At 46.5% G+C, this 14,353-nt stretch overlaps 1 protein-coding gene across 2 annotated transcripts in view; it reads left to right on the forward strand.

Moving 5' to 3' along the window:
* Positions 1–14,353, forward strand: part of PLA2G6 (phospholipase A2 group VI) — a gene marked incomplete at its 5' end in the record, with an annotated part of 152,139 nt that overhangs the window by 26,093 nt on the left and 111,693 nt on the right. For both annotated transcript variants that reach the window (XM_082266602.1, XM_082266603.1), the window contains one exon: positions 12,562–12,745. In XM_082266602.1, coding sequence (XP_082122728.1) covers positions 12,562–12,745 — 184 coding nt within the window. The remainder of the gene's footprint in view (positions 1–12,561; positions 12,746–14,353) is intronic.

A 14,353-nucleotide genomic window follows, 5' to 3' on the forward strand; every position in this document is an offset into this window, starting at 1 on the left:
TCCCTTAACATCCCCTCCAAAATTTTGCAGACTACAGATGTTAGGCTGACCGGCCTATAGTTACCCGGGATATACAGTGGGTACGGAAAGTATTCAGACCCCCTTAAATTTTTCACTCTTTGTTATATTGCAGCCATTTGCTAAAATCATTTAAGTTCATTCTTCTTCCTCATGAATGTACACATAGCACCCCATACTGACAGAAAAACACAGAATTGTTGACATTGTTGCAGATTTATTAAAAAAGAAAAACTGAAATATCACATGGTCCTAAGTATTCAGACCCTTTGCTGTGACACTCATATATTTAACTCAGGTGCTTTCCATTTCTTCTGATCATCCTTGAGATGGTTCTACACCTTCATTTGAGTCCAGCTGTGTTTGATTATACTGATTGGACTTGATTAGGAAAGCCACACACCTGTCTATATAAGACCTTCCAGATCACAATGCATGTCAGAGCAAATGAGAATCATGAGGTCAAAGGAACTGCCTGAAGAGCTCAGAGACAGAATTGTGGCAAGGCACAGATCTGGCCAAGGTTACAAAAAGATTTCTGCTGCACTTAAGGTTCCTAAGAGCACAGTGGCCTCCATAATCCTCAAATGGAAGACGTTTGGGACGACCAGAACCCTTCCTAGAGCTGGCCGTCCGGCCAAACTGAGCTATCGGGGGAGAAGAGCCTTGGTGAGAGAGGTAAAGAAGAACCCAAAGATCACTGTGGCTGAGCTCCAGAGATGCAGTCAGGAGATGGGAGAAAGTTGTAGAAAGTCAACCATCACTGCAGCCCTCCACCAGTCGGGGCTTTATGGCAGAGTGGTCCGACAGAAGCCTCTACTCAGTGTAAGACACATGAAAGCCCGCATGGAGTTTGCTAAAAAACACCTGAAGGACTCCAAGATGGTGAGAAATAAGATTCTCTGGTCTGATGAGACCAAAATAGAACTTTTTGGCCTTAATTCTAAGCGGTATGTGTGGAGAAAACCAGGCACTGCTCATCACCTGTCCAATACAGTCCCAACAGTGAAGCATGGTGGTGGCAGCATCATGCTGTGGGGGTGTTTTTCAGCTGCAGGGACAGGACGACTGGTTGCAATCGAGGGAAAGATGAATGCGGCCAAGTACAGGGATATCCTGGACAAAAACCTTCTCCAGAGTGCTCTGGACCTCAGACTGGGCCGAAGGTTTACCTTCCAACAAGACAATGACCCTAAGCACACAGCTAAAATAACGAAGGAGTGGCTTCACAACAACTCCGTGACTGTTCTTGAATGGCCCAGCCAGAGCCCTGACTTAAACCCAATTGAGCATCTCTGGAGAGACCTAAAAATGGCTGTCCACCAACGTTTACCATCCAACCTGACAGAACTGGAGAGGATCTGCAAGGAGGAATGGCAGAGGATCCCCAAATCCAGGTGTGAAAGACTTGTTGCATGTTTCCCAAAAAGACTCCTGGCTGTATTAGATCAAAAGGGGGCTTCTACTAAATACTCAGCAAAGGGTCTGAATACTTAGGACCATGTTATATTTCAGTTTTTCTTTTTTAATAAATCTGCAACAATGTCAACAATTCTGTGTTTTTCTGTCAGTATGGGGTGCTATGTGTACATTCATGAGGAAGAAGAATGAACTTAAATGATTTTAGCAAATGGCTGCAATATAACAAAGAGTGAAAAATTTAAGGGGGTCTGAATACTTTCCGTACCCACTGTATCTCGGCCCCTTCTTAAATATTGGTACCACGTTGGCTTTTTTCCAATCAGCTGGCACCATACCCGTCTATCCTTAAAGATCAAGAATAATGGTCTGGCAATCACCTGGCTGAGCTCATTAAGAACCCTCGGGTGCAAGCCATCCGGTCCCGGGGATTTATTTTTATGTTAAGTTTCTCTAGTTTAGCTCTAAGTCTATCTTCTGTTAACCATGGCGGCACTTCCTGAGGTGTATTATTTAGTTCGGCCTTACAAGCTGGGTTGGTGTAGCCCCCCGATTCTTTTGTGAAGACTGAAGAGAAGAAATGATTTAACACTTCCGCCTTTTCTCTGTCCTCAGTGGCCATATTTCCTTTATCATCTTTTATGGGGCCAATGTGTTCTGGCCTCGCTTTCTTACTGTTTATATACTTAAAGAACTTCTTGGGGTTCTTTTTACTCTCCTCCGCTATATGTCTCTCGTGTTCTATTTTAGCCGCCCTGATTTCATCTTTACATTTCTTATTACACTCTTTGTAATGCTTAACCACTTAAGCCCCGGAGGATTTGGCTGCTAAACGACCAGAGGGTATTTTGCGATTCGGCACTGCGTGACTTTAACGGACAATTGCGCGGTCGTGCGACGCTGTACCTAAACGAATTTGGCGTCCTTTTTTTCCCACAAACAGAGCTTTCTTTTGGCGGTATTTGATCACCTGTGCGATTTTTTGATCACGCGCTATAAACAAAAAAAGAGCGTAAATTTTGCAAAAATAGCAATATTTTTCCCTTTTTTTTATATGAAATTCCCCCAAAAAAAATGTAAAAATCAAAATTTTTTAATATTTTCGGCCAATTTGTTTTATGCTACCTATGTTTGGTAAAAAAAATCGCAAAAAGCGTATTTTGATTGGTTTGCGCAAAAGTTATTGCGTTTACTAACAAAGGGAAAGATTTTTGTCATTTTTGTTGTTTTTTTTTTAACGCGTAATGGCGGCGATCTGCGATTTTTTTTGCGGTACTGCGACATTGCGGTGGACAGATCGGACCCTTGACTGACATTTTTGACACTTTTGGGGTTACCAGTGACATTTCTACAGTAATCAGTGCTATATATATGCACTGTTACTGTAAAAATACACTGGTAGTGAAGGGGTTAACTTTATTTGAGAGGGAGGGGCTGTGTGTGTCCCTAGGGGCGTGATTCGAACTGTGATTGGCTGTGGCTTCAACTGTATGCAGAGTGATCAATGGATCTACATAGTAGATCCATGTGATCATCTCTCATACAGAGAGGAGAATGACAGGCAGCTTGTTTACACAAGCTGCCTGACTTTCTCCCTCTCCCCCGCCGATCGCAGAGTGGCCGGCGGCGATCGGGTCCGCCGGTCACATGCGCGGGGGGGTCCGTGACCACGCGGGAGCGGGAGCGCGCCTCCGGCGGCGCGCGCTCGCTCCCTAAACCCTCACAGGCGAGCGACGTAGACCTACGTCACTTTGCCTGTGAGGGGCTGACCGCCGCCGTAGATAGTCGTGCGGCGGTCGGCAAGTGGTTAAATGCTGCAAATGACCCCTCAGTCTTGTATTTTTTGAAGGCCTTTTCTTTAGCACTAATATACATTTTTATGTTGGAGTTTAGCCACCCAGGGTTTATTTTTGCTCTTTAAATTTATTTCCCTTTGGAATGCACTGGCCAATCCCCCTGTTTAGTATGCTCTTGAAGCACTCCCATTTTTCCTCCGTGTTCTTTGTTCCCAGGGTTCTATCCCAATTGATATTTTCTAGCAGCAAGCGCAGTTTAGGGAAATTGGCTCTTTTGAAATTCAGTGTCCTTATATTACCCCTCTGCTTCCTATTACTGTAATTAATACTGAAACTTATTGACCTATGGTCACTGTTTCCTAAGTTGTCCCGTATTTCTATATCCGTGATCAGGTCTGTATCGTTGGTAATCAGTAGGTCAAGTACCGCATTGTTTCTTGTCGGTGCATTCACCATCTGACCCATGAAATTGTCCTGCAAAACATTTAGGAACTGCCTAGCCTTGGCTGAGTGTGCGGTTCCTTCTGCCCAGTCTATATCTGGATAATTAAAGTCCCCCATTATAATGACATTTCCCATCCTTGCTGCCAATCCTATCTGTAAAAGGAGGTCCGCCTCACCCTCCTCCCTCTGGTTGGGGGGCCTATAGCATACGCCCAATATTACCTTCCCCGCCGTGCCTTCCCTTTGAAGCTCTACCCATAGGGATTCTGCCTCATCCATAGCTCCATTATTAATATCATCCCTCATATTTACCTGTATACTGTTCTTAATATACAGACATACCCCTCCCCCTTTTTTACCCTCTCTATCTCTGCGATAAAGGGAATACCCCTGAATGGTCGCCATCCAGTCATGAGAGCTGTCAAACCAAGTCTCAGTTATCCCCACAAAATCTAAGTCCTCCTCAAACATCAGCAGCTCCAGCTCTCCCATCTTGTTGGCCAGGCTTCTGGCATTGGTATATAAGTCTCGTAATTTTGATCGGTTACATTTATCCTCATTTGATGTTTTTAGGCTGCTCTCTTGATTTTTCCCCATACCCACCCTGGGTTTAGGAGCTCCGAACACCCTACCGCTAATGCCCCCATTTCTGCCCTCTGAAACTTGCTTTCCACTGGCTAATTCTACATCTGTACCCTCCCCCCCCATTCCCTAGTTTAAAAGCCCCTCTAACTTTTTGGCCATCCTCGCACCCAGTACGGCTGCACCCACCCCATTTAGGTGCAATCCGTCCCTACCAAAGAGCCGGTGACCGACTGAGAAGTCGGCCCAGTTCTCCAGGAACCCGAAACCCTCCTTACTACACCAGCTCCTCAGCCACTCGTTAACTTCCCTAATCTCCCGCTGCCTCTCTGGTGTGGCTCGAGGTACAGGTAGTATTTCGGAAAATACTACCTTGGAGGTCCTAGTCCTCAACTTAGCGCTTAAGTCCCTGAAATCGTTTAGGACTCTCCGTCTTCCTCTGCCTATGTCATTGGTACCCACGTGTACCATGACAGCTGGGTCTTCCCCAGCCCCACCCAATAATCTGTCCACCCGATCCGCGATGTGCCGAACCCGAGCGCCCGGCAAAGACTGTTCGGCGCACACGGTCTTTGTCACAGATTACACTGTCTGTCCTTCTAATAATTGAGTCCCCTACCACCAGCACCTCTCTTTCCTTTCCCCTTTCTCCCGGCCTCACTGGAGGAGTTCTTCCCCTGGCAGCTAGGGGCGTCACTCTGCTCCAGCAATGCTGGTCCCTGACTGGTTTCCCCAACATCACACAACGGGGCGTATCTATTGGGGTGCTCCAGCCCAGGATCAGCCTCCTTGCCTTGTCCCCTTCTACCCCTCCTAACTGTCACCCCTCTACTCTGCTCTGATGCCTGCACCTCCAATACTCCGCCCACCTCTGCGCAGACCCCTGCCTGCACCTGACTGGTACGATCCTGGCTCTCCTCCGGGAATGGACATTCGTCTCAGTGTTGCCAGCTGCATCCCCAGATTCAGGACCTGAGCTTCCAGGGAAGCAACGTGCTTACATTTTGCGCATTTGTATTCGCCCTTGATCACATTTCTGAGGAACGCATACATATCACAAGATGTACACCGAGTCGCATCTCCACACCCGCCGGGCATTGTACCTACTAATCTAATCTAATGGGGATTCAGTGATTTAAGTCTATCCTATGTGGCTATTTCCTAGCTTCCTATCTCTACCTTCTCACCCTCTGGTACTCCGCTTCACTCACTTGACACTCAGTTGCACAACACTCTCACAGCCCGGTCAGTCTCATGACACTCCCAGTCGCACCACCCGGTCAGTCGCACAACACTCCTGTCGCACACACTCACAGTCTCACAGCCCGATTTAGTTGCACCACACTCACAATCGCACAGCCGGTCAGTCGCACAACACTCTCAGTTGCCCAACACTCAGTTGCACAGCCCAGTCAGTCGCACCACACTCACAGTCGCAAGGACACTCACCAGTCGCAAGGATACTCACCAGTCGCACGGACACTCACCAGTCGCACGGACACTCACCAGTCGCAAGGACACTCACCAGTCGCAAGGACACTCACCAGTCGCAAGATGCTCACCAGTCGCAAGGACACTCGCCAGTCGCAAGGACACTCGCCAGTCGCAAGGACACTCACCAGTCGCAAGGACACTCCCAGTTGCAAGGTGCTTACCAGTCGCAAGGACACTCACCAGTCGCAAGGATACTCACCAGTCGCAAGGACACTCACCAGTCGCAAGGACACTCCCAGTCGCAAGATGCTCACCAGTCGCAAGGACACTCACCAGTCGCAAGATGCTCACCAGTCGCAAGGACACTCACCAGTCGCAAGGACACTCACCAGTCGCAAGATGCTCACCAGTCGCTAGGATACTCCCCAGTCGCAAAGATACTCACCAGGTACTCTCAGAGCCTCGGTGTTCAACCTCAGTCACCAGTCCTGTGTGTGTCCCTTTAAGCCTGACACTTGCTTAGGCTCCTGCCTCCCTCCTCTGTCACTTGCCTATCAGTCTCCCCTCAGCTCCTCTCCCTGCCAATGGTCAGGTATTGTGCGTCTCCTCTGCCCCCCTGCCCTCTCTCTGTCTGTCTGCCGCCCGCTCGCCCTTGCAGGGGGGGGGGGGGGTTACCACACCGCTCGCTGCCCGCACACCACGCTCTTTCCTCTGTGGGGGGGGGGGGGTTCTCGCACCGCTCGCCGCCGCTCTTGTTAGGGAGGGGGGGGGGGTTGTTCACACACACTCACTCGCTCGCTCCTTCAGTCACACACACACGTCCTCCTTGTCCGCCTCTGCTCCCGCGCCTTGTCAGCCTCTGCTCCCGCGCTGCTCAAGTCCGCAGCTCAGCACCACCTGTCGGCCGCAGCACCAGCCTCTGGTCCCGAGCGCGCGATCGCGCTATGCGGCAGGAAAGTCCACGGCTTCGCATCAGGCACTAGGCCGCGATTTCAGAATGTCCCCAAACTCGCAAATCTTGGTCTCAAAATGTTGCATTATCATGGGGGAATTCAGTTACCCAGATACTGACTAGGCAGATGGAACTGCTCACTTGCCCGTCATTTCTTGAATGTCTTGAAAGACAATTTCTTGTGTCGATTGGGCGATGTCCCAACTAGAAATAATGCTCTGCTAGACCTACTAAATACAAACCACACAGAGCTGATTGCAGACGTTGAAGGGATAATTTGGGATAGAGTAATCACAGGATAATTACGTGCAATTATAAATTTATAAATATAAATTATAGGAAAAGACACGAGAATAGGACAAGAACATTCAATTTCAAGAGAGCCAACTTTACTAAACTGTGCTCTATACTGTACTTCACAACATTTAAATAGGAAGATATTCTAGAAACTAAAAACACGAAGAAAAAGGGTCAGTGCTTTAAGGACATATTAAATATTGTCATTAGCCAGTGTATTCTAAAGTGCAACAAATCTAAATGAACCAAGGTTCAACCTGAGTGGCTAAATTTGAGCGTAAAAAGGCATATAAAAGAGAATCAGGGCAGCAAAAATAGACCACGAGAGACATAGTGAAAGATAGTAAAAAGAATCCCAAACATTGTTTTTAAATGTATAAATAGTAAAATGTAAATCAGTACATATTGACCCCATGAATGATAATCAGGCGAAGTTGGTTACCAGTGACAGGGAGAAGACAACTGTGTTAAATAATTTTTTGTCCGCCGGTTTTTATTATGTAAAAGGAGGAGTATAATAGACAAGAGGTAAGCAAGGTAAAGTAAGTAACTTAAGGCTTATGACTAAGCCTGGTGGGTGGGGTGAAACATCGGGGGATGTGGCCTGGATGGAATTGGGCTGAGGCTGCAATCCCTTAATGCAGCCTTTCTCAAGACCAGAGGTCCTCAGGGGTGCCACGGAATCCTAGTTGAGAAAAGCTGTCACAGGAGACCGAGCTTCCAATGCCCAGCAGGAATGTACTTCCAACAGTGATGAGCTCCCTTACTGCTGAATACTCTCGGGGAAGTAAAAGCAAGGTACTGTACTGCAACTTTTTAAATGGGCTCTGTGTATGTGTGTTTTATATGTGTGTATGTATGTTTATATGTGTGTATGTATGTTACTTTTAATCCTGACCCCCGATTCCTGTAATATCAGAACTGCTTTTTTTAGGGCTTGTTTATAATAGCAGCAAGGACTGCCGCTCCTCTGAAAAGCAATCTATGCTCAAATCGCTTTTCACATGCATTTGACAGGCACTAAAGAGGCAATATATTGCCTTCTCCCCACCTGTTTTAACCCCCTAAATGCAGCATCACCACACCGCAACCGCGTACAATGTACACCATTGCGGGGTGGTTGCAGTGCAGCCCCATTCACCTGGGGGTATACTTCCAGCCGTGGCCTTATCATGTGTACATCCCCAGCTGCTGCCTTTGCAGCTAAAGGGAGAGCAGTTTAGGGTGGTAAAAACCACTCCAGCTCGTGTTTTTACAGTCCTCAATTTCACATGTGAACAAGCCCCTGGTTCACAACTGTGCTGCGTGTAGGGAAACCCAATACTTTCAGTGGGCTGCCCAATCTGCAGAAATGCAGGGAAAGAAGACCCCTACCCTTTTTTTTTTAAATTGCGCCAAAAACCCTCCACGTTTGCCAATGTATGGGGTGCTATTAAGAATTAATGGCACCCCTAATGAGCAAAGCATTTGTCTCCGTGTCAGGAAGGAGTGCAATTTTGTGTGTGTCCCTCGTCGCACAGTAAAGTGAACCATGCCTTGAACAAGGGTGCCTCACGACTGAAATCGCTTTTCAAGGGTGCCCTGACTGAAGAAAGGTTGGGAAACACTGACTTATTACACTCTGGGCTTGTATGGTGTGCGGTGGCTGATAATTTTTCTCTATTTGTTCTGTGGAATCTTCTACCACTTTACAAAACTCTAGTTCAGCTGCATTTGGAGTATGCCATCCAGTTCTGGGCATTAGTCCTCAGGAAACATGTTCTGGAGCTAGAAATAGTCTAGAGAAGGGCAGCTAAACTAATAAGGGGAGGGGAGGATCTCAGTTATGAGGAACGGCTACACACATTAGGCTTATTTTCTCTGGAGAAGAGATAGTTACATAGTTAGTCAGGATGAAAAAAGACACAAGTCCATCTGGTTCAACCAACAAAAAAAAAAAGTAAAAAAAGATACTTGAGAGGTGACATGATCACAATGTACAAATATCTAAATTGTGATTCTTGCATAGGGGGAAAACTATTCAGTCTCAGGTTGCTTAAAGTGGTTGTAACCCTAAAAAGAAAGAGACCCTGTTCCTTTAAAGCATGATAAATTGCATAGTGCTTCTGAAGTGTAAATTGTCTTATTCTATGCTGTAAAATACCTGGTTGATCCTGCCTGTTTACGTGTCCCCCTGTGTGTGCTAAACCACGGTAATCATGGCTGCTGATTCGTGAAACCGTGGTCAGTTTACATGCCTCCTTCATCCCTCTGTGTGTTCTGAGTCTCTCTCCCTCTTCCCTTCCTATCACTTCCTAGTCAGTGTGAGAGCCGATCTCCTTCCCTCCTGACAGTTTTCTGCTGTAATACTGTACCTAATGCAATGGCTTGTATCCCCTTTGTTTAATAAAGACATAAACTACAGTGTGTACAGTGTGTGTGTTTTTTTGAAAATGATAATGCTTACTACCTTTTTCTCACACCACCCCCTGTGCGGTCACGTGATCTCCCTCTGCTGGCTGGCTGACGTCAGATGTGAATCTCAGCCCCTAATGCTGCTCTCCTTAGATCAGAGAAGGAGAGCGGAAGGGGATCACCTGACCGCACAGTGGCGGTGAGATAAAAGGTATTTAGCATTATTATTTAATAAAAAAAAAAAAAAAAACGCAACACACACTATAGTTCTTGTCTTTTATAAAGCAAACAGGATACAAGTAACTTAATATTGTGATTTTACAACTACTGTATGAAGACAGACAGTACAATCTCCTGCTCTCAAGTGTGATAAGGGAGCTGGAGGAAGAGTGCTTGAAGCACTCTTCAGGAAAAAAGGTCACCTAGAGCATTACCTTTTTATAGGTTTATAAAGGTAATGCACTAGGCTGGTGGACCCCCTTATTCTGCTTTTCAGTGCTTAAAGCGGAACTCCACCCAAAAGGGGAAGTTCTGCTTTAAGGACTTGTTTCCCGCTCCTCTTAAACAATTGGCACTTTTGAGGAGTCGTGGGGGAGCGGGTACCTTATTTTGACAGGTACCCGCTTCCCACTTCTGTGCGGCGCATGGCAATGAAAGTTCTCGTTCCTTCCTCCCCCCCTGCATTCTTCTGGGACACTGACAGGTCTGCATCCCCCACTGCACAAGTCTGCATCCACCAGTCACGATGCGCAGCGAGACTCCCGCATGCGCAGTAGGCACCCAGCTGTGAAGCCGCAAGCTGTCACAGCCGGGTGCCCATAGTGAAGATGCCCGCGCCAGGGACCGAAGACAGCTGGTGGGACCGCCTGGGGTGAGCTCACTGCTGGATCCTGCGACAGGTGAGGGGGCTGTTTTTTTTTTAAAAGTCAGCAGCTACACTTTTTTGTAGATGCTGACTTTTTTTTTTTTTTTTTACCACAGGTGGCTGAAACTCCTCTTTAGGAATACACGTGGTCACTCAATGAAGGGGGTTCTTTATGATTAGAGGAGTATGGTGGTGTCAGCGGAAGCGTTGATAATTTGAAAAAACTTTTAGATGGGCATCTTAGCTAACACAATATACAGGGAAATTGGTAGAGACAACATACATGAACACACCCACACAAGTTGAACTTGTTGAACTGATGTCTTTATTCAACGTTACCAACTATGTAATTATGTACTGTAACTGCATCTCTTCATTGCATCTTGTGAGTGAGCTTAAGTAGGGTAAGAAGTCTGTACTGATGGGAACACATGTGCCCTGTACTGCAGAGAGAAGGTTGGTACTGGTGGGGAGAGGGAGGCCTGATCTAGTGGGGAAGGAGGTCTGTACTGGAGGGGAGAGTATGTACTGGTGGGGAGAGAGGGGGATCTGTACTTCAGGCCCCTGTACTGTGGCATATGTGTGCTGTGTATACAGTGAGTAGGCTCAATGTAGGTTGTTCAGTACTCAGAACAATGGTCAATATCAAATGATATTTACTAAATATTTTTGCACCAAATGTGTTTTCAGTGTAATTGGGGTTTAGCAGTGTTTTCCCTGCAAGAGCTATTGGTATGTTGCACTATAAATAGACTTTACTGAAAGTTGTAGCTAGTTAGCTGCCCAGTGGCATGGGTCCTTCTGGGCAAGAAAAACGGAAGATGGGAGCGGTTTGAGGTGATGCTGGAAAATTGTTGCCAGACGAGGGGAAAATGCCTTTTGTTTGGAAGATGTTCCTTGGGAGCACTCTTGGAAGTGAATGTCTATTTGTATAGCCAGTGTGACCATGTCAAAGGGAGTTGTAACTATTTTGCATCCATTCAGTTTTGTCTTTAGTTTGCTCAGACAAACTCTGCCGGAAGGCGATTCTGATGCATATGTGGATGCATATGCTGGCTACAATTCAAAGTAATTTTAAATTTTATGCTAATAATATACCTTGCATGTTAAACCATAAAAAACTGTAAATGCTCGGCATGTTTGTGTAGTGAAGTTTTATTAAAAACTGATAAAATAAAAGGTAAGGATTACTGTAATGTAATCTCCTTGCCTGCTGATCGAACAAGGAATGAGCAGAAATACTTTTTGATTTAATAAAGAGAAATGGACTACAGTTGCACTTAGAACTTGGTGAATGTGGTGAAGCTCTGCTGATTTTCATTATCCAATCGTGACCAAGCAAACATGCTCTTTTTTTTTTTCCTTTCACCTCACTGGGTACTCTTTACAAATCAAAGCTTCACCACATACACTTATCTCTGAGGAAAATGAATGCAACTGCACTTTCAAAAGTTCACAGCGTGTTTGCCTTTAGTAAACCAACCCCATTATGTCATGATCTCTGATCACTCTGCAGTCTCCTTGTGTCTGCATGTTCCCTGCCAATTCATCTATATACCGCAGAGACTCATTGCCTTCTATACTTGCCAGGTTGGAATACTGCTGTAAAGGAGATGACAGTAGGCAAATTTAAAAGTCAGATTTAGTTTTTCTATTATTTATTTCTATATAAATAATGTGCAGTGCTTGACAAAAGTGACAGAATATATATCCAAAGCAATAAATAGAAATAAAACATCCAGTTGATAGTGAAGTGAGTTATATGCAACTGTGAAAAAAGTCCATAATATGTCCATCCAAAACATGATCTATAGATGTACTATGTGCTCATCAAAGCCAATAAAATATCTACACTGGTGAACCTCCACCCAAAATGAGACATCTAAGAGCTCAAATAAGTAATACTTTGTCAACCTCCCTTGGTTTACCACATTGGCAGCATGAATCCCATCTTCCAGGAAGCAACAAACTAAGTGCAAGAAAGCTCACCAACCAGGAGCCCAAGAAAGCATATATAGCATTTATTATAAAAGTATTTAAAATACAGTAAATATACTTTATATGTGCTGCATCACTTAAAAAAAAACAAGCCAAACAGACTTACAATGGCGGCCGACACTCTACACGCAGACTTCAAAGGCGGCGGCGGCATGACATCAGCACGTAGGCCCCTGTCAACTCGTTTTGTGTGCACGCACGTCATCAAGGAATACGCCTTCCTATGTATATGTTGAAATAAATGTACTGTTATTTTTTTGAGTATGTAATTTCAGTGCCCTTTGTCTTTTTGTTTAAAACATTGAACAGCTCTGTATCTATGACTATTTCTTCAATACCTGTTCTATATACATTTTCCTCAGAAGTGTAAATAGCACAGAGTGTGATGGAGGCTGCACCCCACTTCATCTGGCCTGCAAGAAGGGGGATGTTGAGTGCATTCAGGAGCTAGTAGAAGACTGTCAGGCTCGGCAGGACATAGCTGACATTAATGGAGAAACTGTGTTTCACTATGCAGCTCGTCAGAATAACCCTCGTGTCATTGAGGTACGTCATTTTATGCTGCATTAGTTTCCCTTTTTGTATGCTTTACTATACTACCTGTGAGGTTTTCCTTAAAGTGATTCTAAAGGCTGGACATTTTTTACCTCAATGCATTCTCTGGGGGAGGGGGAGGGGGAGACCAGAGCGCCAGTGGGGGACCCAAGAAGAGGAGGTTCTGGGTCGCTCTGTGCAATATCATTGCATAGAGCAGGTAAGTATACCATGTTTATTATTGTAATATAAAAAATATTTTCTCTTTCATTCACTGACGGACACAGCTCCTGATTCTTCTTAACCATTGGGTTGTACTGCCCCCTACAGGAGTAGTTCACTAGGCAGAAAAAAGCTTGACTACGCCTATGGGCAGTCCCAGGGGGTATAAACCCACTGTCAGCTATAGGCACTCAGTTTTTTTCAGCCTAGTTACAAGTAAGGACCTAGTTCCTTGCTGGGATCTCTGGTCCTGTTACTTTTTTTCTTTTTAAATATAATTTTTTCCTCCTTTTTATTATTTTGTTCCTGTGATCTACAGTCAAGTCCCAGCGAGTGTGTGCAGACCGCAGCTCCGCGCTAGGTCCGACGCAACATAGCACCACTGGACGGGGGCTTGCCTGCAAGTTAAAGATTTCATGAGGGCGCATACAAACTGGCTTCGGCCTGAGTCGCAGAGTTTCCTCCTGGCTGACAGCACCCACATTACGATGGAACAGTGGTCTGTCCGGAGCGGTGCCCACCCTGTTCTTGGTTTAGTAAGTAGCCGTTCCTCCTCTACCCCTGGAGGGTTTTGAGGTGGTTGTGGGCCCCTCCCTGAGACAATGGGACCCCCAGGTTCCCCCCCTAAACTCTCTAAAACTTCAGTGGTCACTGTGAGTCTTTCTCCCCCCCCCCCCTCCGGGTGAGGTTATGAGCTGGGTGTTGCCACATGCTCTTAAGGGGGGGCTTTTTGGAGTTGCCGCTGACCGGGCTTTCCTGGTGCGCAACAGGGAGTTGAGCAGGGTTCTCTGCCATCCTGGGGGTTGGCGACTAGGGCAGGGATGTCCTCTGGGCTCCCAGCGGTGGTTGTTGGGCTGGGGGAGCGGATGGTTTAACATCCGTGGGTACAAGCCTCACGCGGCCGGATCTGGCTGAAAATGTAGGCCGTGGCTTTGCGGTCTACTCGTTGGAAACTTTGTGAGGCGGCCCCTTCCCCTCCACTGCCCCTGGGTGGTCGGCTCTGCTGGGGCTTGCGTCCAAGCGGCTGGGCGGGCAAAAAAATTTAGGCCATGTGGCCGAGTCGGGCGCCTCCATTGGGGGGAGGCCCCAGTGCACTGGAGCCCCTGCTCTTCTTTTGGGCATCTGTCGGGCTGAGTAATCTGTGCACTTGCGGCTGTGCATTTGGTCAGCTTGGCGCCTCCCCTCGCTGTGGGGGCACTTAATTTGTGAACGACAGCCTTGCCACTGCTATTGCCCCTTTTAGCGCTGCAGGACCATCAGGATACCCTGCCTGTGTGTCTGTGTCCCAGTGTCAGCCCCTTTTTAAAAGGGGGCTATTTCTTATTATGCCCTTTATGGAGGGCTTGGAGGGAAACCCCCTTGTTTTTTGTAGGATCCAGTAGATGGTCCATTCGTGGG

The sequence above is a fragment of the Pelophylax lessonae genome (genome assembly GCF_965119305.1).
Source record: "Pelophylax lessonae genome assembly, chromosome: 8".
Taxonomy (NCBI): Eukaryota; Metazoa; Chordata; class Amphibia; order Anura; family Ranidae; genus Pelophylax; species Pelophylax lessonae.